Source organism: Tinamus guttatus, unplaced genomic scaffold (assembly GCF_059628265.1).
Source record: "Tinamus guttatus ecotype Peru unplaced genomic scaffold, ASM5962826v1 Tinamus_guttatus_pri_ptg000278l, whole genome shotgun sequence".
Lineage (NCBI taxonomy): Eukaryota > Metazoa > Chordata > Aves > Tinamiformes > Tinamidae > Tinamus > Tinamus guttatus.
In genome coordinates, this window is record NW_028288812.1 from 217,544 (window position 1) to 227,963 (window position 10,420).

The 10,420-nt window shown below is 43.0% G+C and overlaps 1 protein-coding gene across 1 annotated transcript; it reads right to left on the bottom strand.

Moving 5' to 3' along the window:
* Nucleotides 1-5,290: 5,290 nt before the first annotated feature.
* On the bottom strand, nt 5,291-7,878 carry ZBTB5 (zinc finger and BTB domain containing 5). Its single transcript, XM_010220659.2, has 2 exons — nt 7,847-7,878; nt 5,291-7,374 (listed from the first exon to the last, which is right to left on the bottom strand). The coding sequence occupies exon 2, from the start codon at nt 7,368-7,370 to the stop codon at nt 5,358-5,360; it is 2,013 nt and encodes a 670-aa protein (XP_010218961.2). The 5' UTR covers nt 7,371-7,374; nt 7,847-7,878; the 3' UTR covers nt 5,291-5,357.
* Nucleotides 7,879-10,420: the final 2,542 nt, after the last annotated feature.

A 10,420-nucleotide genomic window follows, 5' to 3' on the forward strand; every position in this document is an offset into this window, starting at 1 on the left:
GGAAACTGGTTGGCTTTGGGTGCATTTTGGATCATGAAACTGAATAGGAAAAAACGGGAGTCCTCCAGTTGCAGGTGCTGCTGTTTCTGTGGTCGTGTCACAACTGCAGTCAGAAGCAGATGGATCTTTGGCCCTGTCTCAGAAAACCCTTAAAATGTAAGGGCTGTAATTGAGTATTTTGTTAGCCAGCATATGTTGAATCATGAGAAGAGAGTTGCTGATGCAGCCTCCACTTTACAAGTCTTGATCTCCCAGCTGAAGCAAGAAGCTCAGGTGACTTTGCATGTGAACACCAAGCTCTTAGCCAGAAATGGGAAGGAAGGGTTATTAAGCAACATGCACAGGCCTACTGCTCTCAAGCAGGTAAGTATTAAAAAGGCTATGCTAAATCAGTGGGAAGGCCTTATATTTCTATTTTGAAGATGTTAAGGAGAAGCAAAGAGTCTTCTGGAGATCTACTGGTATTTCTAGCTCAGCCTTTTTTTGTCTGGACTCAATTCTGAACATAGCTGTGGTAACGGGACTGGTATCTCACGTAGGCTGCAAGTGGAAATTCTCAGTGGGAGGTTCTGCCTACAGAAGGACGCTGATTCTGACGTGAATTCCCCTGCTTTTTTCAGACATGTAGTGACATGTTCTAGCTGAAGAACTGAGAAGGTCCCAACTCCCTTGCACATCCTGGGGAATTTTGGGGTTTAGTCTGTTTAAAAACAGACTGTTCGAAACAATCTCCCAGAAACCTGGCTTTGAATGTGTGTATGTTCAGCCTAATCGTCCCTGAGCACTTTCTTGTTGCCAGATAGGAAAAGGTGAAAGTGCACATTTTCATGTTCTTTTAGGGGGCAGGTAAAAGTCCTTGTACTCACAGTGAGATACTTGCTTCATGCCTCAGAGAATATATGACAAATTTATCAATTCATTCTAATTCACATACTTCTGCAAATATTTGTGAAGTTTCTGAGGCCTCTGCTGGCCAAGAACAGCCTTGTAGATGCAGTGATGTAAAATAGAAAGAAGTGTGCTCTTGGATGGAAATTTTCAGATTGGTGCAAGAGAAGTGAGAATTACTTACCTTGCTGCTGCTGAGGACCTTTGTTTTATTAAATGAACAAAAATCTGTTACATGAGTTTGCTGGGCTGCACAACACATTTTTGAGAGCTTGGGTTTGACACACGTGATTTTGATAGTGGTGAAATTACTCTTAATGGATTTTGACAAGTAGGGCTTGTAAACAGGACTGAGTGGCTGAAGCACATCTAAGGAACCGTGTTATGAAATTTAATAATGGCACATTTTGCAGGTCTTGATCGTCTTGCTCTGCCATGAGGGAGGCTGAGTATGTCCTTACTCGTTAAGCTTCTGCTTTGTAAAAACACTTTCAATAATGTAAGTGATAGAGTAACATTGACCTTATCTCTCCCTTTGTACTTAAAGAAGCCTGAAACTTTTTTATTAAAAGTTTAAGCATAACTAATTAGTGCTGCACCTAGTGACATCAATACAGAATTAAGCCTTACCCGTTCTCAGTCCAAGGGTCAGCAGCTCCCAGAAGCAAGACACGAATGGCAAGGGGGACCCTCAGGAAAGGCGCCCTGTGAGCGGCCCGTGTCGGTGGTTACTTGGCTCTCCCTCCACAAACTTCATCTTTCATCTCTTTTCTGAGAAAAATCAAGAGCAATATAACAGTTAAAGAACGACTGGTCGTACTAATACAGTTCACTAAGCGAGTTGCCAGAAGAGACCTCAGCAGACACACAGTGACATGATTAAGTAAATCCAGCCAGACACATCAGCACAAAATGTAGCATTTATTGTAGTGTTTCACACTAACATCTTCACACGAGATCTCACTGTAGCGTTCAGAAACTTAAGTTTCAAATGAAAAAGTCATAAACTTTTTGAAGTTACCAGGCGTGGAGATGAAAAATTTCCCGTTTTACAGCACAAGACGGCTGGAGTGGAGATGCCATTCAAAGGTATTGCTTCAGACTGGAAGACTAGGAGAGCAAAATGCCAGAAACAGCACACCTGGATTTTCAAGATGACCATTCAGAGGGGCTAGATACCAGTCAAAAAGGAAAATTACAATTGCTACTTCCAAAGATAACCGCCAAATTTACTTAAAAAAAAAAAAAAAAGCAGCAGTCCTCTCTTCCAAGTTGCCACTTCCCAATGCCATTAAAATTTTATTATAAAAACAGATCAAAAAGTAGTTAAATATACATTTAATTCATCTGCTCATGTTAATTCTTAATTATTTTAGTCTCCATATTCATATATCTGCTTTATTCCTATGCACGATGGAATTTCAGATGCACTATAGAAAATAGATACAAAATGGGAAAAAAGCACTTGTTTTTTAAAAACAGAAAACACTAGAAAGCCAAGAAAAATTAAAAAATAAAACAGATGATCTTACTAATAAGGCAACACGATAAATATTAATATATGAAATACTGCATTTTATTGAGGGCTCAATGAAATCACTTAGTATAGCCCAATGCTGTTAAATACTCAGATATCAAACTGATTTCAAACAAGATCTGGCATTTCCTCATCTACTTTTAACTGTGGTTCATTTATTTAATACTTGAAAAATCTCAAGAACCGAAATACATGACCATTAGATATAGTCTGTAATTTCAACGTTTTAGAGGCCATTGACTGCAACCTCATGATCCACGACATGCTACACGCGATGCACTGATAGACACTAGGTATTCTCCCAAATGGGAGAGATGTAACTAGAGACAAGATGCTTTTCCTTATTAGCCATTTACTGTTTTGCATAAAGCCAAATGCAGAAGGAGCTCCGTGCATCCTCTGGTTTGACAACGAAGCTGCTGGAGAGCAGCCCTGCAGAGAGGAACCTGGGCATCATGGTGGACAACAAGTTGACCATGAGGCAGCAGGTGCCCTTGTGGCCAAGAAGGCCAATGGGATCCTGGGCTGCATTAAGAAGAGCGTCTCCAGCAGGTCGAGGGAGGTGATCCTGCCCCTCTACTCAGCCCTGGTGAGGCCGCATCTGGAGTACTGTGTCCAGTTCTGGGCTCCACAGTACAAGAGGGATGTGGAGCTGCTGGAGAGAGTCCAGCGCAGGGCCACAAGGATGATCAGGGGCCTGGAACATCTGCCCTATGAGGAGAGGCTGAGGGAGCTGGGCCTGTTCAGCCTGGAAAAGAGAAGGCTGAGAGGGGATCTAATCAGTGTATATAAGTACCTCAAGGGAGGGAGTGCAGAGGACGGTGCTGGTCTCTTTTCACTGGTGGCCACAGATAGGACTAGAGGAAATGGCCGGAAACTGAAGCACCAAAAGTTCCACAGGAACTTAAGGGAAATTTTCTTACCAGTGAGGGTGCCAGAGCACTGGAACAGGCTGCCCAGAGAGGTTGTGGAGTCTCCTTCTCTGGAGATCTTCAAAACCCGCTTGGATGCAGTCCTGTGCCACGTGCTCTAATGACCCTGCGTGTGCAGGGGGGTTGGACTAGATGATCTCTAGAGGTCCCTTCCAACCTTAAGCATTCTGTGATTCTATGAATGTTTTTTGTGCTTCAACAATTTTGATAGCTTGTCCTGCTAAATTACCTGCAGGCCATGGATTAAGATTTTATTTTTGGTTTATGCAAATGTAAACCCAAGATGTTTAAGTCTGCTAACTATCAGCACTCAAGTCCTCAGAACTGCTGAATAATGTCATGCAGGATATATTTGCTACACAAAGAGGAGAAAGTTTCTAGAGACGCATCTGCTGTGTGACTAAGACACAGGAAATATTGACCATCAGTCGTTAGTGAGTAGAACAGATACAGTGAAATCCTGACCCATCTATTATATAGTAGAGTAACCAGGTAATATTAATCAGTAGAAGTGCTCCCAAATATTATTTAGAAACCTAATAATGCCAAAAGTTAGAAGTTCATGTGCATCTTTAACAAGAATGACAATGACAACATCCCCAAAAAAAAGGAAGAAAAAGCCAGACTGCAAACAGTATTAGGTAAAACGGTATCACAGAACAGGAAATTAAAAACAAGATTTAGGCAACTGACTTGAAGAAAAAAGATAACAAAATGCTTTATAAGGTGTACAGTGCTATTTTTTTGAAATAAACTTATGTTTCTTTAATTTACGTGGAAAAAATAGTACTATGACATTACCTTAGACTGAAGGCCTGGCTTGGATAACTACATTATACAGTGGCATAAATAAATATGACAAGTGAGGATCATTCCTTACTGTACTGATCTGAGAAAGCATCTGTACTTGCAAAGGAGTCATGGAAGGAAATTAAAGCCTGAATATATGAGTATCAGCAAGGGGTGGTTTGCTAACGCAACAGACGTGGATCAGATCGACTATCAGCATCTGGAAACTGCAAGAGACCACCTTAAACAGTAGAAAAAGCCATCACATTGTATCTCTCATTCAGACTAACAAAGCAGGCAAAGACAAGCTCTTCTCAGACTCTGCGTACATGAGTTTTTAAAATATGAAATACAAGTTAGTTAAAATACCACTAAAATAGCACAAACAAGAAACAGTACTTCACTTATCACTTAATACAAGTTTTTACAGAAGAAAAAAAAAGGGGGGGGGTGCCAAACACCCAAATCTTGCTGTGTTTGAAGTATATATACATCTAGCAGACCAAAAGTTATTGTCTTGGATTTAATTTAAGCACCTTCATTACACAGTGTCCTTTACTACAAAACAGCCAAACATACATTCAGAATTCTACCGCTATTTTTTTATAATTAACATGTTTTAAAGTATTTTATGGCAGTCAGATGCATCCAAAGTTGTTTTTCTTTTAAAGATATGCGATTTGATTTTTTTTCATATACAATTAACTTATTTTACAAGTCATTATTTAAACGCTTTCACTTTTACAAAATACCTTAAAAAAGAGGAAATTTGCACTTAAAATTTCTTGTTCTTCTTGAAATGTACTTAAACATAATTAGGAGACAACTACGTCCTCACTCAACCCCGACCTCTCTGCCCTGCAAAGGAACTGAGGTTTCAGGGATTATATCCCCATGAGCCCAAGGCCTACATATACACAACACTCTAATAATGCCACTGCTACTACTACTAATGCTTAACACATAAACGGTGCCACTCTCTTAGGATCTCAAAGCACTTAACTGACAGCTGTTTAAGCCTCACAACGTCCCTTGTGAGGTAGGTATGGTATCCCCAATTGGTATCCCCAATTTACAAAACCTTTTGTGTGCACGTGTGGCACAACCATGATCTGCAAGGGCCGCCTCCCAACCCACTGCCTGGAGCAAAGTAGCGTTAACGTTCCCGAAATACTTCAGAGACCGAGGAGTTTGCATTGGCGTGGAAGGGATTAAAGCAAAGTGCTGGGCAGGTTGCTGCTCTGCCACCGGAGGCAGGTTGTTTTGGAGTGTTTGTACAGGTGGCTGGACTGGCTGAAGCGCTTGCCGCACTTGAGGCAGGCGTAAGGCTTCTCTCCCGTGTGCACGCGGATGTGCTTCTTGCAGTCTGTGAGCGTCAGAAACGTCTTGCAGCAGATCTTGCAGGCGTATTTGCGAGCACCTTCGACCACCAAGACGTTGTGCTCAGATAAGGCCTTCTTGCATTTCGAAAGGACGTCTGCAGATGCCCTTGTGAGCTGCGGGGGGCCCGGCTGTGAAGGATGCCCGTTTTCAAAAGAGGTGGCCCCATTCATTAGGAGCTGGGAATTGGACGCGTTATCTTGCAGCTGGGAGCTCCGGACAGAGGTCACAACAGGCATTTTGGGGGCTATACGGCGGTAGCCGGGAAAGCCGCCAGCTCCCCCTCTTACGGAGCCCATCATGGCCCTGGATAGGGAATGCAGGCCCAGACCCGACCTTGGGAAATCCATGCTGAACTGCTCTGCAGCCCGGTACGCAGAAGTCTGCACGCAGGGAAGGCCAATTACCTCCTGCATCGGTCTGACAAAGTGGGAGTCCACGGGCTCACCAAACGGGTTCTCTACATGAGAGACTGTCGCAGAGGAATGGCCACCTGCGGGCCCAGACTCCGGGCTCATCAGGTAGGAGCCGTCACTGTCCATCCTGCAGTCGCTCGTTGTGTTTGGAATGTTGTCGTCACCACTTTGACCACCACCAAAGCTGCCACCTCTGCTCTTATTTAGAAAATTGGAGATACTAAAAGTGGATTTGTGTTCCAGGTTATTTGATACTTCCATAATATGGATGTCTCCCACCCTATCTGTACTGGACTGAGGATCAGAAAAGCTACGATCGCTGCTTTCTGGACTCAGTTCTATCTTCTCTGCACTCACTACTCCCTCCACTTCAACGGACTCGCTGCCTTCTGCCTGGGAAGTGACATCGCTCACTTCATCTTGAGGCTCCGGGGAACTTAAGGGCTCAGATTTAACCACCACCCTCATATGTTCCTTTTCATTCAGACTGACCTCTGAATTCTCACATGGGAAGTTGTTCTTCTCTGAAGTAGTGTCTTGGTCAAAGCTGGTTTCTACCTGCGTTGCCATGGACATCTGTGAAATGTTTCCTCCGCTGTTGTCAGACTGGCTGGGCATTTGGGCATCTTCCTGAGCACTGAAAGACTGATCAAACATGACAGTGTTGTCCTCCTGGTTATCAGCAACAGCGTCAGTCTTGGAATTGTCCACCATCTTCAGGGAATCGGGTGAAAAAAAGTCTTCCCGCGAGTGCGGCGCGGACGGCCCGCTCTCGGCGGCGGCGTCCGAGGCAGACTCATCCATGGCAGCTCGGATGCGCTGCCGGGCCCGCTCCTCCGAGGGCTGCTTGCGCTTGTGGAGACGCCGCATGGGAAAGGCGGAGCGCGGCTCCACGCTGCTTCTCATGGAGGAGCTCATGGCGCTCGGCTGCTCCTCGGTGCTCTGCGTGGAGTTCAGCGCGGAGCTCACGATGCTCAGCCCCAGCTGCTGCAGCATGAAGGACCTCTGCATGCGGGCGCTCTGCTCTTGGGCCCTGTCACTCGGCGGGGACATGGGCAGTGTCCTGGTAGTGAGGTAGTGCTTACATGCTTTAACAACAGAGTTCAAGTGCAAGTGAGAAGCCGCCAGCAAGACATCCATAACATTGCTCTCCCCGAGCATTAATGTGGAGGTGTACATCATGTCAATCAGAGCTGCAAAAGCTTCTGCCGTCACCACTTCACTGTCCAGCTGAATCATGTTCATGGTTTGATCTCCCTCCGCGACAGTGAAGAGAGCTCGGAAATGAGTGCTACATGCTGCCAGAACGGAGCGATGGGCTTTGAAATGCCTGTTTCCCACCACGATGACACAGTCACACAGCTGGCCATGAAGCCTCTGGTAGTTTAGCTGCTGAAAGATTTGTTCAAAGTGTCCTGGAAAATCCATGATCCTATAAAACAGAACAGTATAAATTCTAACATTAACAATGGCTGAAGTTCCACTCAGACCACAGTGAGGCTAAGTTTGAAAATGAGAGAGTGGCTAAAAGGCAGAATAAAAAAACAACATCCCATATTAATGTACCACTACCATAATGCTATTAAATCAAGGTACAATGCTATAAAGAGCACAACGGAGATGCTGTCATAGGGGTAAGCTGGTATAGCAGGTAACACAGCATCACAGACAGTTCTCCTATGAACTGAATAACACAAATCACGGGGCCCATGTTAATCCTTATCCAAACTGAAACATACTCTTTAGTTAAACTTCTGATTATGATTTAAAAGTTTTCCACATGTGCAGAATCCATTGTAGCTGCAGCCTTTGATAGACTGTTCAGATGAGTAGATAACCTCACTCTGAAGTATCTTAACTTTAATTGTAGTCTCTTGTCACCTGCCTTTACTTCAGCAACTTACTTTTTGCCTATTTTTCTCTGCTCCAATGCAGAATCTCCTCTCAAATATCTGCTGCTTAAAAAAAAAAAAAGAAGAAGAAACAGTTAATGGAAAAGAAACAAGGAGCTTTTGCATTGGAAGAGTAGTCAATGGCTATCAAGAAGAATTTCCACCTTTAGCTACCAAAAATGCGAAACAATTTTCAGCTCTGCTGTAGTTTATGAGCCAGAAAATGCCGAACGTCCTCTACTTCTCCCACGAAATAAAGAAAATGTTGAAAAAATAGGAAAGATGGTAAATTAATGTAATACTGAAAAGACTAAAGTTATTAGGTCATTAACATTCCCTGACAGACTCACTAGATTCATGCCAAGGAAAGCACAGCAAGCAGCTGCCCCCAGACGAAGATGCAGTTAGTTGGCATTCACCTACCTCCTCCTCCTTTAAGACACGTCATACACTTTGAAAATCTTAGCTAGAGAAAAACTTCACCATATACTCTGGTTTGATAACCTTGCCCCCGTCCAAAGTAAAGAGGCTAGCAAAGGAAAGCTGAAACTTCTGCTCGCAAAAATTGGAGGCAGGTAAGCACTTAGCTCCAGCTGTAATTAGTTCTCTGTATTTTGAACACAGTAAGAAACTGTGCCTTATGCCTTCCAGCAGTGATCTGCCAGAGCATTTAAAAAAAAAAAACCTTAATTTGGCAGCACTAAGGCTATGGCATTGACCTGAAATAAACACTGTACTGAGATTTAATTAAGTATTCTATCGCAGCCCCCTTATTTCTATAATAAAAACATGTAATAGAAGAGTATGAAGAATTTCTTAAAGAAATGGAAATACAAAAATATTATGAGATATTTATTTCAGAGTAAAAAGAAGGCACGTTCAGACAGCAAGAAATTATATTAAAGACACGCTTTGACACACTTTGGAATCACAGCTCTGATTTATGAACTTTTCCTCTGGGAGAACTGTAACATATATGAAGGTGAGGGACTCCCTTCTGGTGTGTAAAAGAAGAAGAGAGCAACAACAAGAGATTCTGGAACTCACGAGTCTCAGGCAGATGGGCAAAAGGAGCACTGGGCCCCTGTGAGAAGAACCACTAGTCCCGAGAGGAATAGATGTGGTAGAGGATGGGCCTGCTGCAGGGGTATGCCCTGCAGCTGCCTGTCCTTGGAGGAACATGCGTTGTGTTAAACTAACGCTCTCCTTTGGCCCTCTCTATGTTTATTTCCTGCTCTCTGAGGGATACTCCCCTCCAGCCAGGGTTCTGCAAAGCCAGGAAGCTGCCACCGAGCGAGGCGCGCACTGCTGCCCCTGGACGCCACAGCAATGAAGCCAGCGGTGCCAACAGCTTGTAGATTTAAAGACAACATGAAAACATATGTGTACAGAAGAATTTGACTCTTCTGCTGGGTGGCTCAGGCTCCAGCGTATGACTGAAAGACACGCACCCCTTACGGGACGCTAGATGAACTCTGCTGCTGAGTGAGATCCAGGCCCTAGGTCACAGCTCGGACACCTGCGCCATAAACAACAGGTATTCAGTTCAGCTGCCTTTAGGAAAGGGAAAAGATTAGTATAAAACTGAATAAATGACCACAATTAAAAAGAAAGTGCCCACGTTGTTTGAGTATTTGGGTATTTTACTGTTTGCTATAAAGGAAGCCAGGAAAATTTTCAAGGCAAGAAATAAAAGCATATCTACAAAACCCATAATGCAAAACAACTGCTCTCACCTCTCTTTCCATGGGAGAGGTCCCTATGAAATGAAACTACACCGTGAAAACCAAAGAAAATATTTATTCATGTGATATATGGCTAAACTATTGAACCACAAGAAAGCTGGTATTACTCCAAAAGCTACTGTATAAACTTGTTTAAGAAAACTCCACAGAGGGCTATTAGATATTCAAGCTCCATCTCCAATTTGGGAAGTCACTAAAACAGGTCAGTAGAGACTTAATTCTACATACATTTACTCCTGTGGCTTTCAGTTTTAGAGCTTATTTTGATACCATTGAAAGAGATATCAGAAAAAAAAAAGTTTTGCAAATTTAAGATTGACTTAATAAAAATTGATCAGTAAGCATTTCCAAATATCATGATCACACTCCTAAAAGATTTTTTTTTGAATAAAAGGTGTGATCAGTAAAGGTGTGAACTATTAACTTGCCTCTTCACCTGCGTAATGTAGTAAAATATCTACTATATACTATATGAAAATGAAAGTAAGTCTTAAATGATTAAGCTAAACCTTCAATACTAATGATGCTGCAGGTTTAAATACATGCAATTGTGAAGAGCAAGTACAAGCATTCTGAATTCCTCAGAGGAAATAAAAGGCTTATAATTCCACTGCTTGTTTATTCTTCTCCCTTTGGTTATTAACCTCCAAGTCAATTCCAACCAACTTTAGCACAGGGGACAATAGATATTTAATTCCTGAGTTTCTACTGAAATCTGTGTCCAATTACAGAGGAAGCCAAATGTGTCAGAATTCTTTCCCACAGAGTCATAACTCCATTCCTTATTCAGGAAGAATGGGAGGGAGCAGGAGGAAGGAGGAAGAGCAGCCTGGTGGTCACT